This window comes from Microcaecilia unicolor, chromosome 3, assembly GCF_901765095.1.
Source record: "Microcaecilia unicolor chromosome 3, aMicUni1.1, whole genome shotgun sequence".
Classification (NCBI taxonomy): domain Eukaryota; kingdom Metazoa; phylum Chordata; class Amphibia; order Gymnophiona; family Siphonopidae; genus Microcaecilia; species Microcaecilia unicolor.
Window position 1 is genome coordinate 474,380,301 of NC_044033.1, and position 22,311 is coordinate 474,402,611.

A 22,311-nucleotide genomic window follows, 5' to 3' on the forward strand; every position below is an offset into this window, starting at 1 on the left:
AAAACACCAAATAATTGTAAACATTCAATTAGTGAAACATGACAACGGTATCAAATGCTGCAGCCACATCCAATGAAATTTTAAAAATCCTCTCTATCAAAACCAGACCTTATTTCCTCCAGCATAGAAATCAATAAAGCTTCTTTATTATGTTTGGCTCTAAAGCCAAACTGAAAAATGTCAAGTAAATGATGCTGGTCAACAAAATCAGACAACTGAATCAAAGCCATCTTCTCCTTCACAATGTTAAGTTTGAAATAGGACGATAATTCTCTACTAGAGTCCAAAGAAGGTTTTTTCAATAGAGTGCACACAGCTGCTCTCTTCAACAAAGCAGGTAACCTATCCTTCTTGGAAAACTTTATTAATAATAGATGCCATAGAAGGAGCCAAATCAGTTTTTAGGGCCTTCAAAACTGAAATAGAACAAGAATTTAATGGACTAATATAATTATTCAGTGCCTCACAGACCAAAGACTTGAAACCACAGGCAGAATCTTGACACAGAACAGTTTGATACCCATCGGCAATCCTTTTTGGCTTATCCTGAAAATGAATCATATATCAAAAGTAGAACCCCCAAAGTTGACTTTACAAACTCAAAACATTCATTGCATGTGAAAGAACGCTAGGTATCTTTTTAAAGGATCTCAGCGGTGATTCCTTTCACATGAAGAACACAACCCATGACTCACCTTACTCATTATCAGTCCAATTTATGTTCTCCTATACATACGGTATGTTTTATTGACATATATAAAATTTATTTTGAACATTTTTAACTCTTTTTCTAAAAAACCTTTTAAAAGCAGCACTTAGCTTTAATTGATGAAAGGACCCAGCACCAACACAACCATGTTTCACAATACTTCCTCAGGGTATGGTCCCTTTAAATTTTCACAGTGGCTCCTGCCACCCTTTGTGTTGCATATTCTTTTGAATCCCCTGTTATATATTTTTTGAGCATTCAAAGGGATTTATCCCAAAAATAAAGTGCAAGCTGATGCCTAAATGGAGAAGATGCTTTAGAACATCTAAGGACAACTACACAATCGCATATAATTCTTTAGGTTGCGAAGAAGTATTAGAGATCCTCTCATCACAATAATTCTTTTTTGGTGGTGACAACAGCTCTTTTATATACCTCAAGAGCTGCAAAATAGTCTATTTTGTGTAAGAATCAGGATTATTTCTCCAATTACAGTTCCTTTTTCCTAAGCTCACTCTTTTCCATGTTCAACTCTATAGTATAGCAAGGGTTATATATAAATCTTTTAAAATCATAAGATTTTAGATGTGCAATTTTATCTAAGGAGATATCTAACAAATGATGCCAACAATCTATCATTTCAATTAACGGCAGATCTCCTAAATCATGCAAATGTGGCAACCATTCAGCCCGCAGTTCATGCAATTCATAAAGGGAATGTCTAGGGATGTTAATTCTGTGAGAAGAATTCCTACCAATATCCTGAGACGTGAAAAGAAAAGAAATCAATTTATGATCAGATCAGGGCACATCAGAAATACTTAATTCTGACTTGACATCCAATAATTCCTTCTCATACAAAAAAAATCAAATCCAAAGTATGACCAGCAGAATAGGTAGGTACAGAAATTAACTGTTTCCATCCCAGGCAGGACATATGATAGATAAAATCATGAGCAGTTAAATACAAAATCAACTAATCAACATGTAAATTAAAATCACCAAGAGTACGGGTTTTCTTCAGCAACACATCAAAAACATGAAAAGCTTCAGTAAAAAAATGAATAATTATAATAAAGCATGCCAGGAGGACTACAAATCAAAAGAATATGCAAACTAACGTAAACTAACAGTAAAGATTCAACCTAATGATTTACCACAAATTTGTCACTAACTTAAAATTGTAAATAATCCTTAGCAATCACGAAAACACTACCCCCTTTAGTTGATCATGAGCAAGAAAAGCAATATAGGCAGGCGGAGGTAACTGGGAAATGATAACCAAATCTGAATCTAACAGTCAACTCTCAGTAACACATAAAATCTCAATTGAAAGATCTAATAACAGATCATATAAAATCTGAATCTTATTACGAACTGATCTAGTATTTATTAATACTACCTGAAGATTATCTAAAGTACAGGATTTAAGTCTATTATTAATTGGCAAATTCAAGGTTTTACTCTACTCTCAACGAGGCCTAACCAAAAAGCCTTAATCCCCATACCCACCAAGTACAGGAATTGGATAAAAGCACATTCTTTTAAAAAAGAAAACCCACTAAACAATAACAGTGACTCCCAGAGATAAGTCCAGCATCTCTCCAGTGGCTCTCAAAGGGGCTTGCTAAGGGGTGCTTGTCTTCTGCTTGCACCTTATGCTTCTGGGGTTAAAAGCCCTGGATAGTAATATCAAAGGGTGAGGTTTAAACACTGCAACAGGCTGCTAATAGGTTTCACAGTGAAACAGTCCCGGAGCAAATCTAATATTAACTTGCTAAAATCTCTGTTCAGAAAATTCATTTCAGCTTCTAAAGAACAGGTGGACTGTAGATTACAGATTATAGAAAGGTTATCAATAGAAATCAAACAAAATAAAACATGGAAAAGAAAATAAGATGATACCTTTTTTATTGGACATAACTTAATACATTTCTTGATTAGCTTTTTAAGGTTGCCTTTCTTCGTCACATCGCAAATCAAGAAATGTATTGCTATGTGTAATAAAAAAAGGTATCATCTTATTTTCTTTTCCATGTTTTATTTTGTTTGATTTCTATTGATAACCTTTAAGAGTGGACTAACACGGCTACCACACCTTTCTACTTAAGATTATAGAAACAATGGACAAATCAGATTGTAGCTCACAGCCTGCCCTCAGATGTAATCTGATTGGATTAGTCACAAACCTTATGTCTAAACCTGACTTTTTATATCAAATGAGGAGAAAAATTTCACAAGCATTGTGCAGTTTTCAAAGACATAGTTAATGACCCAAGATGTGTATTATGTTGACATTATAAGCACTATTCCCTCTATGGCAGGGGTTCTCAACCCAGACCTCGGGACACACCAGTTGGGCATTCAAGATAGCCACAATGAATATGCATGAGATAGATTTGCATACAATGGACACAGTGCATGCAAATTTATCTCATGCATATTTGTGGATATCTTGAAAACCAGACTGACTTGTTGTGTCTTGAGGACTGGGTTAAGAACCCCTGCTCTACGCTGAGCAGGAGTCCTCCACTTACAGTCCTAACAGTGTGTGGGGGGTGGGGGTGGGGGTGGGGGTGCTGTTTTCAGAGGGACAGGCAAGCTCAGTAGGATTCTAAAGGACTTGGCTGTCCCTAGCTATTGAAAACAATATTGAAGCACTCCCCACTGGCAGCAATGTAATTGGAGGACTCCTGCTCAGCTTAGAAGGAATGGTGATTATAAGTAGCATACTATGCCATAATCCACCTTATTTTCGAAAGAGAAAGATGCCCATATTTTGACCCAAATCGGGAGATGGGCGTCTTTCTCCCGTGGGCGCCCAAATCGGTAAAATTGAAAGCCAATGTTGGGCATCTTCAACTGCAATCTGTCGCGGAAATAGGACCTCTAAGCTTTGGAGGCAAGTGATTGATAAATTAAAAGGAGCTTGGATCTGAAATAGCTAGGGCTATAAGAGATCCAATAGCCCATTTATATGTTTATCTGATGCCTGCTAGCTTTCTGTGTCCCCTTTTGAAGGTTTATTAGCTTATTTAATTTATTTTGTTTTGCCAGTTGTTCTCACTTCCCCTTTGATGTTTGTTGGATTCTTTGGGGAAGTTGGGTTTGTTCTTTTCCCATTTTATCCTTTTCACAAGAACATTGTCTGGCATCATTTTGAGAGAAATGGCCACACAGGCGTCCCTGCAGATCAGAAGGGCAGCCTAGTGGTCAGTGCAGTGGACTTTAAACAATGGCACCAACCTACAATTCCTACCATAACTCCTTTATTTTGTATTGTGAGCCCTCCAGGAACAGACTAAAACCTACTGTTTCTAACTATACAGCACTACAGTAGCCTTCTATTCTGCAGGTATGTCCTATATATAGGTACGATACATAGTTTGTTGTATTTGGAGAGCTCACAATTTCCACCACAAATGTACTAAGTAGAGTGGAATTTGGACCTGGATCCCCTTGTTCACAGTCTACTGCACTGACCACTAGGCTACACCTGTGAGTTGCTTGCTGCTCTGTTAGGTATGCCCATAATACCTGATGCTGTCATAGCGCCTGGTATCCCCTTTTAGTTTCATTTTTTAAGGAGGTGGAAGGGTGACCTCATCAACTGGTAGATTATGGAATGGTCAAGCTTTAATCCCTTCAGTGGTAAGCTGGTCAATAAGAACAACTTTTTTTACTTGGACGTGATTGAAACAGGTCTAAATACTAACATCCTTCTTTTTTTACTTCAATGTGTCTTCCTGTTCCATTATTGCTGAAAGATGTCCAAATTTTGGGCCCGTCCTTGGCACACCCAAAACACACCTCGAACATGTCCCTTTGCTATTGGGATGAACTCAGTGTAAAATGTCTAAATCCTGCCTTTACAAAAATCGCGATTTAGATGTTTTCGGCAGATGGACCTTGTTTTACATCTATCTGCTTTGAAAATGAACTCAATAGATGCCTAGTGCAAAACATGCAGCAATAGTGCCTACATTCAAGAAGCAGACAGTACACCTGCTCGAGTGCAGATGTAAATATTAGTACATACTTTATGAATTTGCATTGTGACTCTGCCCATGCTCTTCCTTATCTTTGTGCCTGCGAAAACCTACTGTACCAGCATACGTTGACTTGCATCACTTGTACTTTTAGGTTTGACCTACTTTTATAAGAGCTCATTTATATGTGTAAAATGCTGTTTAATATACAAAACTGGTTTCTAAAATCACTGCTAATGAGTACAAAAGTCATATCTATGGCTTACATGCCTAGAGGATATAGACACAAAAGGTTTGGCCTTGTTTAAAGAACTGATAGAGTTTGCGTTCCTGTCCCCTGCACAGGTACAAAATCCTGTTAAGGCCCAGCTTATAGACTACTGAGCATTTTGCTTACACCAAATGGGAAACATTGCTGTAATTAGTTATACATGTGATTTGATTTTGTTATGAATTGCTAAAGCCTGACTCATGGCTTACCATTCATAACTGATAGCTGTTCTCTACTTATAAAATAAAAATATGGAGCAGCTGTCACCTCTTAAAGCTCCATATTTTTGTTGTTAGCATATTTTGCTTCCCGCAGTCAGATAGTGTACTCCCCAGAAGGTGCATGCCAAATAAATATGGTTCTGATAATTGTAGAGGGCTCATTAGTGTGACCTTCCCTTCCACTCCACACATAGAGTTATAAGTTGATAGCTTATCAGGAAGGCATACTCGGCTCTAATGCATCCTGTAAACATATGAAGCCTAATTACAAAACACAAACTAGAACAACAGAAAAGCTGGAGCAGAGATCTCCAGAACCTGAAAAGCTTGGAACAGTTGCCGTTATCTGATAATCTTTGGGTTTTGGAGTCTGGCAGTCTCTATCCGTTTCTCTTGTACTTCTGGTTCAATCAGAATTGGTCTTCCTTTTGGGTCATCTACCTGGGGCTTTCCCTGATTATATCCTTGCCCCCACCACCATCAACTCAGCCCAGCCAGTGCAGCAACACTTCTTGTTCAGGAACTACATGCTACACTTCCCTCTAGAAATCAGGTAATGTGGAATCTAAGACCAAGGTTCCTCTCTTCCCAGAGTGGCTGTGACCATTACCTTCATTCATCCCCAGGACTATTGCCAAGCTAAACAGTACCCCCAGAAGAGTATCTTCTCTCTCCCCTGAATCCATATGCAGTTCTCTGCTTCAAAATACCAAAGAAGCTAGAAACAGAAGGCTTGACAAACATCGGAATTCAAGGAGAAGTAGTGCTTTTATTCAATAATCATATGGATGACACGACATGACTCCGTGTTTCTGCACTGTGTGCCTGCTTCAGAACTTTTGCACATCTCTCCAAATCTAGTAAGAATGGAGGCACATACAAAACAGCTTCTGATAGTCTTTAAAAATACCTTGCACGGAATCTGAATGTGCACTTGAAATAAATCCTCAAAAAACTTGAGTGCTTTAGAGGACGACTCTTACAGCACTTCCAAGTTTTTTGAGGATTTATTTGAAGTGCACCATCAGATTCTGTGCAAGGTCTTTTTAAAGACCATCAGAAGCTGTTTTGTTTGTGCCTACATTATTTATTACATTTGGAGAGAGAAGTGCAAGACTTCTGAAGAAGGCGCGCAGTGCTGAAACACGGAGCTGTTTCGAGTCATTCATATGATTATAACATTTGAATGAAAGCACTACTCCTTCTTGAGTTCCCTTGCTTGTCAAGCCTTCTTCGTTTCTCATTTCTTTGGTATTTTGTACATTTATGGGATTTTTGTGTTCATTTACCATATGTGCTCTCTGCTTGAAGCCACAGTTTTTTATACAGGCTTCCTGTAGTTATATGATTCAGTGATCAGCTGTGTGAAGCACACAGTGAAGAAAGGAGAGGCATTGGCAGCAGAGGGACACCACATTTTTCTTTCAATGTTGCCCTCCTCCATCCTGGCTTGGTGCTACAGACAATAACTCAGCTTGCCCATTCCAAGAAATAGTTTAGGCTTTCCCATCCCTAGCCAGCACAGAGAGGACAAGTCAGACTTGGGAATCAAATCCAGGTCCCTCGTTACTACTAAGCTATTGGGCAAGTATTTGAATAAATCTTGTTGATCTATGAGAGAGACTGGCAGGTGGGAGATACACATTGGCAAGTCAAAATCACATAGCAGGAATTTTATTGAGTTCAGCCACATACAGTATCACGGATTTGTTTTAGCAACAGAAATGAAAGTCTAGACCACAAACGCACATAGCTTCCTTCAATAGTATATATACACTGAGTATCACTGAGAAACCCTAATTAGGAAGCCAGCTTCCACTGAATACCAGCTATTCTGTAGTGCCAGAGGTATGCAATGCCAAATTTGTGTAATTGGCAGGCTACTGACTGGAAAACTGTATCTGGATTACATGGACAAGCTATACGCCGAAGGGCCAGTCTTTTTTTCTATGACAGTTCAATAAAAGTATTTTTGTACATACCTGTAAACAAATGAATTACAGGACTAGAGGCAACATGATTTCACTAGAGGCAGATCTTGTCAGACAAATCTGATTAATTTCTTTGACTGAGTGACCAGAAAGTTGGATCGAGGGAAAGCGCTAGATGTGGTGTATTTAGATTTTAGCAAAGCATTGACATGGTTCCACATAGACAACTAATAAATAAACGAGTGCCCTTGATATGGGCACTAAAATGACTGACTGGATTAGGAACTGGTTGCATGGAAGACGATAGAGGGTAGATGTAAATTGAGCTTTTTTGAGAAAAAGGTGTGTCGCAAATTTCGGTTCTTGGGCTGGTTGTTTTTAACATTTTTGTAAACGACATTGCTGAATGGCTGTCTGATAAGGTTTGCCTCTTTGCAGATGATACCAAAATCTGCAATAAGATAGACACCCCTGATGGATAACACAAGGAAGGACTTCGTGAAGCTAGAGGAATGGTCTGGAATTTGACAGCTAAGATTTAATGCTACAAAATGAAGGGTCATGTATTTGGGCTGCAAAAACCCGAGGGAACAATACAGTTTAGGAGGTAGAGAACTTCTATGCATGAAAGAGAAGCAGGAATGGGATACATTTGTATGTGATGATCTTAAGGTGGCAAAATAGGTAGAAAAGGTGACAGTGAAAGCTATAAAGATGCTTGGGTGCATAGGGAGATGAATGGCCAATAGAATAAAGGAGGTGATGATGCCCCTGTGGTCGATGTTTCTCGGGTATGAGAAGGGCTTAGAGGCCTCTTGGGCTGAAAATAGAAAAATAAAAAAAATATAGCTAAAACAAGGAAACTTCACAAATTATTATTGTAAAAGGTAAATTATAAACAAAAAATATCTCGAAAAGGGAAGGCACCAAAAGGCAAAAGTTTTTCGCGCTGAGTAGAGATTAAAAACACAGCCTCTCTGCTCTTCAGAAAAGAAAGACTGCTAGTCCCGCGATCATGCGTAGGACGGGAAGGCACCCAGGCATTCGCAGTGGGGGCATTGCCTCAAGATATAAAGTGGCAGTGCACTCTGCAGCATCCACAACAGGCTTCGTGGATGACATCAGAATATTATGCCTGCTTGTCCTCAGAGAAATGTGGACAGTTAGATTATAGAATTGCCTTTCATACATACAAGTCCCTTTGAAAATTAGTTTTTGGCCCAATTTTCAAATAATGCTAAAGGCAGCTTACAAACTAGTTAAGAATACAAGAGAACTAGATCACAGCCCCTCTCCCCTCCCCCCCAAAATTAGGGGATATTATTCAGCCCACAGTTGGTAAGTGGACTGTAAACTTCTCATAGCTATGGCCTGAGCTAACCCCAGATATTCAGTTCTGGGACATGTGCAGCTTCCAGCTTTGAGTACCTGGGTATCTGCAGTTATCCAGAAGTTAACCAAGCACAACGGATATTTAGACTGGTACCTGGTTAACTCGGCAAATAAAATTAGGACAGTTGTTATGCTCTTTTAAATTTATTTGCATGCTTATGTAATCCCCCATTAAATGGGGATTATTAAGAGATAGAATCCTTGTTGAGTGTCACTGGGTGGGGGGGAGTGAATGGGAGGTCCCTGGGTGGGAGGAAGCCCAGCCCAAGGGGAGTAGCTTTGAAATAAAATGCAGAAAGAGAGTGCCCTTCTGGACATGAGTGACAGGGGAGTTAGAGTTAGTTGTTAATAAAAGAATTAGTTTGCCCTTTAGGAGGGGTCTTTGGTTGCCCTACAGGTTTAAGTTGCTTGCACTGTCCCCAGCCAAGTCACCTAGAAGGAGAAGGGGGATCCTGGAATGCCAATTGAAGTGTGCAGAAATTAAGAAGCAGTTATTGCTGCAATTACAATAAATTTAGAAGGAGCCAGAGCTTCAGGTAAATTGGAGAGTCTAGCCTGAAAGCGGGGTCTAGGGCAGGAAGGTGCCTGCTCAAGACTGGGGTGTAGCCCTGTGAGGTGCACTCACGGAAGGAGGACAGCCATAAGGGTCTGTGCCTGGTGGGAATGCAGAGATTCAGTGGAAGAGAGGACTAGTCCCTGAGGTGACATCTGGCTAACAGGATATTATTATTATTATTATTATTATTTGTTACATTTGTATCCCACATTTTCCCACCTATTTGCAGGCTCAATGTGGCTTACATAGTACCGTAAAGGCATTTGCCAAGTCCGGTAGAGGAACAAATACACGGTGATATTGTGGTAGATTAAAGGTACATTTGCCTAGTCTGGTAGAGAAATATATACAAGATGATATTGTCAATTAAATGGTACATGTGTTTCAGGAATGATGGGGATCAAGGGGAGGGAAGGTTATATTGTGTCAATTGCGAGCTTTGGTTATGCTGTATTGCAGAGTGTAGGTATTTAAGTTGGGTCGATGGGATATGCCTTTTTGAACAGGTTGGTTTTTAGTGGTTTCCTGAAGTTTAGGTGGTCGTAGGTTGTTTTCACAGCTTTTGGCAATGCGTTCCATAGTTGTGTGCTTATGTAGGAGAAGCTGGATGCATAGGTTGCTTTGTATTTACGTCCTTTGCAGTTTGGGTAGTGGAGGTTTAGGTATGTTCGAGATGATCTGGATATGTTTCTGATTGGTAGGTCTATGAGGTCTGTCATGTATCCTGGGACTTGTCCGTAGATGATATTGTGGACCAGGGTGCATATTTTAAAGGTAATACGTTCTTTAATTGGACGCCAGTGCAATTTTTATTTTAGAGGGGTTTGGCACTGTCGAATCACAATTTGCCAAATATTAGTCTAGCTGCTGTATTTTGAGCGGTCTGGAGTTTCTTAGTGAGTTGTTCCTTGCATCCCGCATAGATTCCGTTGTAGTAGTCTGCATGGCTTAGAACCATTGATTGTGTTAGGTTACGAAATATTTCCCTCGGGAAGAAAGGTTTTACGCGTTTGAGTTTCCACATTGAGTGGAACATTTTCTTTGTTGTGGAGTTAACTTGGCTCTCAAGTGTGAGGTTGCGGTCAATTGTAACGCCAAGTATTTTCAGGCTGTCTGAGATAGGGAGGGTGTGTTCTGGGGTGATTAAGGTTGTGGGTTTGAACTTATTATGTTGAGATGATAGGATGAGGCAGTGTATTTTTTCAGTGTTCAGTTTCAGTTGAAATGAGTTTGCCCATGAGGATAGGCATGGACAGAAGCATTTGTCATAAATAGCCCTGATATAACCCTGTACTTATAGCCATAAAGAAAGTGGTAAAGGTGTTCCCCAAGGCACGGCAGAAGGCAGAGAATAATGTATATGAGAGTTATGCCAATTCCTGTTTCTATCTGCCTATTGTGAACGTTCAAATAAAAGTTGAGTTTATTATTAAGCCTTTGAAGTGCTGCATGGTTCCTGGACTGACGAGCTGAATGGAACTGAGAACTGGTAAGGTGTCTCCCAAACCACCCCGGATCGCTATTCTGGACCATTGACCCACCCCAGATTAACTGTAAATGGACTGGAAAGGAGGCGTGTGGTGAGAGTGGCCTGAGTGTGAGTGAAGACTGTGAGGTTTGAAGTGAGAAAGATAGTGAACTTCTTTTGTGACCTCGGTCCACAGCTAGAACAGGGTGAGACCCAGGTTACACTTAGCTAGTTAGCAGACTGAATATTACCACTAACCAGCTATATTATGGCTGTGCCCATACTCTGTCCCTGGACTGCTTCTAACCTAGCCAGTTAGGGAATGGCTGGTAGTAGTGATATTAAGCAGCACTATCTGGTTAAGTACCGCTGAATATCTGCAGCCATCTAGCTCAGTGGGATTTAATTGTGGGCCTCTCCTGCTCGATTAAACCCCTTTGAATCTTGACCCTTTACAATCTAATTGAACACATGAAGTAACATGTTATACAGATTTTTAATCTCAGACAAAAATTTCAGAACGGATTGTTCTTAGTCCACGATTCAGACCTTACATTTGCCAAAGGCTGAGAAATAATCAACAGAAAAGAGGTAATTTTAGTTGCTCCCATGGACCCCTGAGAAGAGTCAAATTCAGAATGTTGTTAGAACCTGCCTACCTTTTTAAATCTCTGCACCCTGAAATGTAATTCAGCTGCTGACTGAGAGATGAAAGACTTCATAATGCTATGCCACTTCCCTTGAGACATCTAGTCCCTTATCAAAGTTATCTTTGATTTGCTTTTCTCTGTGGGAAATTAGGAATGAGCAAATCTCTTCTACCACAGTTCAAATTCCAGTTCAAATATGGACTGTTTGCTTCACAATGACTCAGATGCTCAGAGCAAATTGGATTCATTTGATCAGACATTTTTATTTATTTTGTGGGGGATAATACAAAGATTATTTTCTTTTTAATATATTGTAATGTCTATTAAGATGAGTGGTGTGGATCAGTTATCAGAGTATGGATATGAGTTTAAGACTTTCCATTACCGTTTAACTCAATGAACTCAGTTTATCCAGATTCAATTTATCTACTGCAAAGAGAAGAGTTAAATTTTACTTGTTTGTTTGCTTTCTCTTATGAGATGCTTGCTACCTCTTAAAAAAACAGATGACTTAAAAAGTTTTTTTTCTAAAAATAGCTAATTAAAACATATTATTTAGATTGTAAGCTCTTTTGAGCAGGGACTGTCTCTTTGTATCAGGTGTTCAGCGCTGCCGGCGTCTGGTAGCACTATACAAATGCTAATAATAATACGACAAATGACTTAGATAAAAGATATAAACAGGAAATGTGAAGGGCAATTCAATAAAGGACAGGGCTAGCTCAACCTATGGACCAGGTGAGGTGCAAGCAACGTGATCAAATCATACCATTTTTGCAAAAGCTTCATTGGCTATCACTACAGTAAGGTGCTAAATTTAAAACTCTATGCCATACTTTGTATTGTCATTTGAATATTTTTACTGCAGTAATTGTCTATTGCTTATGTTTGATTTATTCCTATTGTACACTGCTTTGGGTGAATTCTTTCAAAAAGGTAGTAAATAAATCCTAATAACAAATAAATAATAAATGAATAAACAAGCCAGTGTAGCTCTCATTTCAACTCCCTGGTACATCCTTGAGCTTGCCATGAAATCAGCAAAATAAGCGTGGGGGTCAAACTTACTCAAGTACCAGTGATACCCAGGTAACTCCTCGCTCCACCCTGAGTCTACTTTTCAAGTTTATTTACTATATGTCTAATCTATAACCAAATCTTTGGTCACCTAGGGAAATTAGTCACCTAATTTTCTAACTCCTCTTACTCTCTTACCTATCTATATATGTTCCATCCTTGCTTATACCCTACGCCAGGGGTAGGCAACTCCGGTCCTCGAGAGTCGCAAGCAGGTAAGGTTTTCATGATATTTCACCTGTACAGTCTTGGAATTGGAGATCATGGGTCCTGTTCACCTTGGCTACTACTTCATATTTTGTGTCATGTGTTACAGGAGGATGGTTTGCTCAAGTCCTTCTATTCTCTGAGAACTAAATTTCACCTGCCCCACAAGGCTGTATTCTTGTACTCACAACATCAGCACTATTATGCCACATACAGTGGTGGAAATAAGTATTTGATCCCTTGCTGATTTTGTAAGTTTGCCCACTGACAAAGACATGAGCAGCCCATAATTGAAGGGTAGGTTATTGGTAACAGTGAGAGATAGCACATCACAAATTAAATCCGGAAAATCACATTGTGGAAAGTATATGAATTTATTTGCATTCTGCAGAGGGAAATAAGTATTTGATCCCCCACCAACCAGTAAGAGATCTGGCCCCTACAGACCAGGTAGATGCTCCAAATCAACTCGTTACCTGCATGACAGACAGCTGTCGGCAATGGTCACCTGTATGAAAGACACCTGTCCACAGACTCAGTGAATCAGTCAGACTCTAACCTCTACAAAATGGCCAAGAGCAAGGAGCTGTCTAAGGATGTCAGGGACAAGATCATACACCTGCACAAGGCTGGAATGGGCTACAAAACCATCAGTAAGACGCTGGGCGAGAAGGAGACAACTGTTGGTGCCATAGTAAGAAAATGGAAGAAGTACAAAATGACTGTCAATCGACAAAGATCTGGGGCTCCACGCAAAATCTCACCTCGTGGGGTATCCTTGATCATGAGGAAGGTTAGAAATCAGCCTACAACTACAAGGGGGGAACTTGTCAATGATCTCAAGGCAGCTGGGACCACTGTCACCACGAAAACCATTGGTAACACATTACGACATAACGGATTGCAATCCTGCAGTGCCCGCAAGGTCCCCCTGCTCCGGAAGGCACATGTGATGGCCCGTCTGAAGTTTGCCAGTGAACACCTGGATGATGCCGAGAGTGATTGGGAGAAGGTGCTGTGGTCAGATGAGACAAAAATTGAGCTCTTTGGCATGAACTCAACTCGCCGTGTTTGGAGGAAGAGAAATGCTGCCTATGACCCAAAGAACACCGTCCCCACTGTCAAGCATGGAGGTGGAAATGTTATGTTTTGGGGGTGTTTCTCTGCTAAGGGCACAGGACTACTTCACCGCATCAATGGGAGAATGGATGGGGCCATGTACCGTACAATTCTGAGTGACAACCTCCTTCCCTCCGCCAGGGCCTTAAAAATGGGTCGTGGCTGGGTCTTCCAGCACGACAATGACCCAAAACATACAGCCAAGGCAACAAAGGAGTGGCTCAGGAAGAAGCACATTAGGGTCATGGAGTGGCCTAGCCAGTCACCAGACCTTAATCCCATTGAAAACTTATGGAGGGAGCTGAAGCTGCGAGTTGCCAAGCGACAGCCCAGAACTCTTAATGATTTAGAGATGATCTGCAAAGAGGAGTGGACCAAAATTCCTCCTGACATGTGTGCAAACCTCATCATCAACTACAGAAGACGTCTGGCCGCTGTGCTTGCCAACAAGGGTTTTGCCACCAAGTATTAGGTCTTGTTTGCCAGAGGGATTAAATACTTATTTCCCTCTGCAGAATGCAAATAAATTCATATACTTTCCACAATGTGATTTTCCGGATTTAATTTGTGATGTGCTATCTCTCACTGTTACCAATAACCTACCCTTCAATTATGGGCTGCTCATGTCTTTGTCAGTGGGCAAACTTACAAAATCAGCAAGGGATCAAATACTTATTTCCACCACTGTACACCTTACGCAGAAGTTTATGAAACAATTGTTCATGGCACTGACCCTGGATTCTCAACAAAAGGATGAGGCACTGTCCCCGCAAGGATGAGGCACTGTCCCCGCACTTGGTTTACCTAGAATGCACTTGGACAGCTGACTTTTGCATGTTGTCGTTAATACATAAATCTTTTTTTATTAAGTGCACAACCAGAATACCAGATGACTAACAATAACACTCCAGGATAGAAACAGGATTACTGAAATAAAAATTCAGGGCGACCCCCCCCCCCCCCCCCTTCCCGGTACAATGAACCAATCAACAGCCGAGCCATGTAATGCGAGGTCCATGTTTAAAAGTTCAAGATCCTACTCCGAGCAGTAGGAGTTAGTGTAGTCCAGAAAGGTTCCCAGTGGCCTGGAACCGACATCCCAACGGAAAGTCTAAAGACTGTATATGGTGTCTCTCCAGAGCAAAAACATGGATCGACTGAACAGACAGTGTCTCCTCCAAAAGCCATGCTACCAAGAGCACCTTCAGCACCATCAATGCAGCTCGGCTGAGGAATCTGACTGCACCCCGCTGGCGAGGAAACACTGATGGGGCAACTCTCAATATGAGACTAGGGTGAGCTGGTACAGTCAAACGCCAGGTTCTGGAAGCAAAAGACAAAACTTGTCATCAGAAGAGATTGAGTTTGAGGACATGACCAAAGCATGTCACCCAAGGATGTATCCAGTTGACCGCACTTGAGACAAGCAGAAGAGGAGCAGATCTTCATGACAAAAGCCTGATGGGGAAAATAGTAAAGTTCCAGGTTAGTTTTGTAATTCACTCTACAATGGTCTGACTACAAAGAGTCTGCACCAGTTCCAATTGATTCAGAATGCTACAGCAAGACTCATAGAAGGTTGCATTGAGCTGCCTGAGGGCTGTCTACTCTCTGGCCTCACCCACATTCGGCACCTGATGAAGCATGTACAACATTGGGAGTTACAATACAATCAGTATTGTATTCCTCATCAAAGATTGTACAGATTACTATTTTTTGGCTTACCCTTGCCTTCTGTATTGACCTAGGTAATATTCACAGTATCTTATCTATTCTAATCTATACATGACTAGATTTTCAGAAAGCTTTTGACAAAGTTCATCATGAGAGACTCCTGAGAAAATTAGAAAGCTATGGTATAGGAAGCAATGTTGTGTTGTGGATTGGGAACTAGTTAATAGAAAACAGAGGGTGGGGTTAAATGAACATTTCTCTCAACGGAGCAAGGTGAATAGTGGAGTACCCCAGGGATCTGCACTAGGACTGGTGCTATTAGACATATTTATCAATGCTCTGGAACAAAGAGTGAGGTGATTAAATTTGCAGATGACACAAAGTATTTAAAGTTGTTAAACTGCATGTGGACTGTGAGAAATTGCAGGAAGACCTTAGGAAGTTGGAAACCTATGCAGCCAAATGGCAGATGAAATTTAATGTGGACATATGCACAGTGATGCACATTAGGAAGAATAATTCAAATCATAGTTACTTGATGCTAGGTTCCACTTTAGGAGTCACCACCCAAGAAAAAGATCTAAGTGTCATCATGGATGATACATTGACATCTTCTGCTCACTGTGTGGCAGTGGCCAAAAAAGCAAACAGAATTCTAGGAATTATTAGGAAAGGGATAGAAAATAAGACTAAGAATATTATAACATATTGCTCTTTGGTGTCAGGGCTGGTGCTACGGTTTCTGGTGCCCCTCTGCAACCTGTAAATCAGCACCCACCTACCCCCACCAGTGCAGCATCTTTTCCCCTCCTTGATGCCAGCATCTCCCCTCTCTCCTTACCCCCTCTCTCCTTACCTCCTCTGTCCTTTCCCCTTTCTCCTCTGCAGCATGTACCGCTCTCTCCTTGCCCTCTCTCCTGGCACCTTTCTCTATCTCTCCTTTATATTCTATCCTTCCAGAAATCAAAGCGTCCTCTGTGTAATGGGAAGGGCAGTGGCAGCAATGCAAGCAGGCCGCTTTGGGAGCCTGGGAGGCCTTCCCTCAGCCATGTCCTGCCCTCTTTGAAGCAACTTCCTCTTTCCTTGAGGGCAGGACGTGGCTGAGTGAAGGCCTCCTGGGCTGCCGAAGCAGCCTGCATACATTGCTCCCACTACCCTTGCTGCAATGCATAGGAAGCTTTGACCACCAGCAGCAGAGATGAGAAAGGAGATACAGTGAAAAGGGAGGGGTGTGGCAGGAAGGGGAGGGGGGCAAGAAGAGAGAAAGAGACCCTGGATGCTGGGGTTGCACCAACCCTGTATGGTGTGATCTCACCTTGGAGAGCCATGTGCAATTCTGGTTTCCGAATCTCAAAAAAAGATATAGTGAAATTAGAAAAGGTTCAAAGAAAGGTGGAGGAGTGGCCTAGTGGTTAGAGTGGTGGACTTTGGTCCTGCGGAACTGGGTTCAATTCCCACTGCAGGCACAGGCTCTGGACTCTGGACAAGTCACTTAACCCTCCGTTGCCCCAGGTACAAATAAGTACCTGTATATAATATGTAAGCCGCATTGAGCCTGCCATGAGTGGGAAAGGGTGGGGTACAAATGTAATAAAAAAAAGGGTAAACTCCTCTCATACAAGAAAAGCAATGGGTAAGTGAGTCTGCAAGTTTCAAACAAGGTGTAACCTTCACGAACTGGCAGGTATAACTCTAGCCCTTACTAGGCAAACTAGATGGACCGTACAATTCTTTATCTGCTGTCATTATGTTAATGTGCAAAACTACTTTTCCAAAAGATAGTTCATAGAAATGCCATCGTTTAGTAGTAAACTTGTACCTATGGTTCAGTATGGTGGCAATTCTATAAATTGGTGCCATAAAGTAGGCACCATTAAAAAGTTACACTTAGCACCAGTTCTATAACAGCGCTTAGGCGTACCTAAGCCATTAAAGAATACAGGTATAAGGTGGCATTGGTGCACCAAAATTTAGGTACAGCCACTTATGTCAATTCAATGGCAGGCATAAGTGGACATGCCTTAGAGGCCCTTTTACTAAGCTGCGGCAAAAAGTGGCCTGCGGCATTGCGAGTGCATCTTTTGGGTGTGCACCGAGCCAGTTCTTATCGTGTCCTGGAAAAAGGGCTCTTTTTAAAGGGCCTGAAATAGACGTGAAGCAAAATAAAAACCAATGCACATCCATTTTCGGCCTGAGACCTTACCGCTACCCATTGACTTAGCAGTAAGGTCTCATGTGCTACCCAGGCGATAGACTTGCAGCGAGTAAATTTAGGCATTGCCATTTGCACCAGTGAAAATGTGGTGCAGATGCCTGCACCTAAATTTACTCATGGAGCACCATTATTCTACAATTACGTGTGTAACTCAAAACCATGCCCCTGATCCATGACCCTCCCATTTCTGTGCCCCCTTTTTCAAGCCACACATAAATTTCAAGCATGGATCCCGCACCTAACTTTACATGGGTAAGACCCAATTAAATCTAATTAGTGCCAATAATTGCTTGTTAAAAGGCCAATTATTCACACTAATTGGCTCATTATTCTATTAAATTGTGCATGCAAATTGGGAATGCTTCTAAATTTGTGCGCACAGTTTTTGGTAACATTTATAGAATCAAGGAGTTAACTCTTGACACCAACTGTAAATTCCACTCACAGGCTGTTCTAGGACTATTATGATAGTACCAAGACAGTCTGTAACAATATTCACTTCCGCTAAATATTAGCGGACAGTCCCTATCAGTGTAATTATCTGGATGTTGCATTTATAACACCCTCAGCCCAAATTATTTATTGTAATTTACTAATATAAGCTTAACAAAGATCAATTCTACAGTCAGTATTTTCCCAAACTATTTATTGGTAGATAGAAAATTCAGTACAAATTATTAATGTCCATTTTGTCTCATTCCCTACCTTATCTCTCAGTTCTTTCTTAAATTATTAGTTGCAAAATTGTGCTATCTTCTACTGTAATTGTCCAGGGCTCCTGCATTGATATTTAATCTTTCTTTGTTTTAATGTTTTAAACTAGATGTTTTCAGCTTTCCTCACTTCTCTCAGCTTGTAAATTATTACAAATTGTATATGAAAGCTAACTTAATAAAATGGTTTTCTGAATTAAATTTGCATAATTATTACATTTAGTGCAAATCTACAGCACTTGCCATCAATATCATGGCCTTGCAAATTAATACAAAAATATTAATAAACATATTTTATAATACCAGTCAGAGTCCTCAGTACATATACCAGCAATGAGGCTCTACACCAGGCTTGTCCAAGTTCAGACCTCAAGGGCTGCCAGCAGACCAGGTTTTCAGGATATCCCTAATGAATATGCATGAAAGAGATCTGGATACAATGGATGGGGGTGGCATGCAAATCTTTCTCTTGCATATTCATTAGGGATATCCTAAAAACCTGACCTGTTTTTTCAGCCTTTGAGGACTTAACTTGGACAAGCCTGCTCTACACCAGGGATACTCAACTGCTATAAAGCGGTACTGGAATTGTACACAAATCCAGTCGTATTCTGGATTTGCGCACAAGTTAATTACTTAACAAGACAATCAGCACCAATAATTGCCACTTAACAAGCAATTATTGACACTAATTGGCATTCATTAGAATTTATGCACATAAATGTCTAAGCATATTCTAAATTCATGTATTGATGCATGTAAATTCTAGGGGCCAGATGCACTAAACTTAACGAGTCAGCAACGTGGTTTTTAAACCAGTTCTAGCCAGTCTAGCGAGCAAGTAGTAAAACAAGACATGCAGAAAAGGGTTCTCCGAGCCATTTTCCTGTCACGGTAGCAGCTAACGAAAATGGAATGCAAATGATCTACAGGTTATTATAATGAGCTAATTAGTATTATAATGCGCATACAAGGCAGATGCACAGCCATTTTCCGACCCCATGCACCGTAGAAAAACTAACAGGAGATCTGCACCTCTCGTTGGGGCTGCTGTGAGCGGGACTCATGCAGAGGAGGACTCCCATCGCAAAAATTGGAAGAAAAAACGTCCAAGTGCTCGTCAGGGACGTCCTTTCAAGTGCCTAACACTTGGACGTCCTTCACTCAAAAAAAAGGACGTCCCTGACGAGCACTTGGACGTTTTTCCCTTCAGATTTTGTGATGGGCGTCCTTCTCTGGACCTGTTTTTCTTATGTGCCCGAAATGACCACCGCTGGATAGAATCGGGGATCGGGACGTGCGAGGATGTCCAAATCAAAATTATTTGGACGTCCCTTTCATTTATGCCCCTCCAGGTCTCTCTCAGCCAATCACAGCGCATTGAGCTCAACAGCTAAATGCGCTGTGATTGGCTGAGAGAGACCTGGAGAGGCATAATCGAAAGGGACGTCCGAACAGTTTTGATATGGACATCCTCGCATGTCCCGATCCCCGATTCTCTCCACCGTGGTCATTTCGGGCACGTAAGAAAAACACGTCCAAGAGAAGGACGCCCATCACAAAATCTGAAGAAAAAAAACATCCAAGTATTCGTCAGGGACGTCCTTTTTTTTGAGTGAAGGACGTGTTTGAAGCCGTCTTTGGCATGCACAGAGCAGCCAGCATAACGCTTGGCTGCTCTGCACATGCTCAGCTGGCCAGCTGGCTTTCCCTCCTTAGGAAGGAAATCGTGTACAAATGAGCTAACAGCGAGCAGCTCATTTTCATGCGATTTCCTTCATGCATGCCCATTTTTTACTGATTCGCTAAGGGATCGGTAAGGGAAGGGCTCTTTCCGTGGAGTAAGTGCATCTGGCTCTAAGTTGCATAGTTGAAAAGGGGGTATGTCCATGGGCGGGATGTGAGCGTTTCTAAAATCTATGCACGTTGTTATGGAATACACCTGGTCCACTTATAATTTAGGCATTGGCATTTACACCAAGTTTTACCTGGCGTAACCACCCGCAACTAAATTTAGTTATTCGGACGGGCGTCTGGCGTATTCTATAAATCATGTGGAAATTTAGCCTTATTCTATAGCATATAGTAAATGAAATGTAACATAGTAAATGACAGCAGATAAAGACCTGAACGGTCCATCCAGTCTGCCCAACAAGATATACTTATTTTACATGGTATGTGATACTTTATATGTATACCAGAGTTTGATTTGTCCTTGCCATTTTCAGGGCACAGACCGTAGAAGTCTGCCCAGCACTCTTCTTGTACTAAATGTTCTGAAGCTAACATTGAAGCCCCTTAAATTTACACTCCAGCCCATCCATATCTATTCAATTACGATCAGGGCATAGACCGTAAAAGTATGCCCAGCACTGGTTTTGCTTCCCAATTGTCAGCATTGCCACCCAATGTCCACTAAGATTCCACAGATCCATTCCTTCTAAAGTATATAGAAAGAATCCAGTCCATAACTCCTAATTACTGACAATAAAGTTTTTGTTATCATGAATTATTCATTGTTAATGCCTAACTGATTAGTTTACATGCAGATCTAGGATCTGTGCCCAAATGTGTGCGACCTATACAGAATCTGGGGGCATGTGATTAAAAATCATTCAAGAATTTGCTTTCCCAGAAAACACCCAATACTTCAAAGGTTGCCTACCATAATATCCCTGAGCCCAATGTGCCTTGCTGAAGACGTGACAATCTCCTGGAATATAGGGCTCCTGGACATATGCTAAATGCAATCTACATGTTTTCATGGGTAAGATGATGACCGTATTCTAGACCAGTGGTATTCAGATGTAATCATTGAGAATCAGACTTTCAGTTCATTTGAATAAATATGCATGGCATAGATTTGCATGCATACTACCACCATTTTATGCAAAGCTATCTAATGCACATTCATTATGGATATTCAGAAAATCCAAAACATTTTCATCCCTCAAGTGCAGGAAATGAATATCATTGTCCTATTATACAATGGAAAAAACTGTTTCTAAGTTAACTATGAAAATGATCAAGCTTCTTCATGTTAATGTCCTATCAATTTACCTTCAGTTATGCAAAATAGAAGAAATTTGCCAATAAAAATGGCTTTGTTGCAAATATGTTGCTTACTACAGTTACTGAGAACTGTCTCGAAGCTATGAGAGCTGATTGTTGTGGCAATCATTGGTACATAACATTAATGGCTTAGAAGGATTTTGATTTATTTTTTACTTGTTAAACACAGCCATCAATTTTTGAGGCAGAAGGATTGCTTTATTTCAAATCAATCTAAAATGATGATGCTTATGAAGTATTGGTTTCTTCTTGTTTCAAGGGCAGACGAGGTAAAGTGGGACCCCCCGGCAAGCCAGGATCTCCAGGACCACCTGTAAGTAGAGGCATTTCCATTGTCTTACCCGTTGCTACATACCTTGTTCATGTCTTGGTCAGATATAACTGCTTCAACTGCCCCTTCTGCCATGTGTAGTGACACATGGTTCATATTCCTATTCTTTTATAGGCTAAAGAGATAGAATTGTTGAGAAGGCCAATAAAAACTACACAGAAAAACACCTTGAAGAGATTATTTTGCAGTGTGTGAACTGGTTGGATAGACTTGTAATAACAAGAGAATAGATGTTTGGTACTTCTGTCAGCTGCATGGTGCCATATTCAAAATGTTATTGATTAACTTCTACATGTAAAATCATGCATATATTCACAGAGAGCAAATGTACAAGTGTTCTCAGCAAATATGTGTAATAAATGGGTACCTATGAGAAAAGTCCAAAAAAATCAATTTTATAAAGGCAACATAGGTGCCTACATACCTTTATAAAATAGTCACCTAGAATCAGCCTTTGTAGTGCACAAATATTGTTGCACAAAGTTGTATCTGCCCCAAAGAAGATATAAATTTATCTATGTATATTCCACATGTACATACATATCTAATAAAATCTGCATGTACATCAGCCCCATGTACAGTATCCCCCAGATTCTATATACCGTGCCTAGAGATCCACGCCAAAATTAGCGTGGATTCTATTGCAATGTGCGTAACTTAACAAGCTGAGCACTGAAAATAGCACTTAAGCAATAATGAGCACTAATTGCCACTGA

At 40.7% G+C, this 22,311-nt stretch overlaps 1 protein-coding gene across 1 annotated transcript in view; it reads left to right on the plus strand.

The window, feature by feature from the left end:
* COL19A1 (collagen type XIX alpha 1 chain) overlaps positions 1-22,311 on the plus strand; it is a 946,027-nt gene that overhangs the window by 540,373 nt on the left and 383,343 nt on the right. Inside the window, exon 18 of the mRNA XM_030199003.1 lies at positions 21,524-21,577. Within this exon, the coding sequence (XP_030054863.1) occupies positions 21,524-21,577 (54 nt within the window). The remainder of the gene's footprint in view (positions 1-21,523; positions 21,578-22,311) is intronic.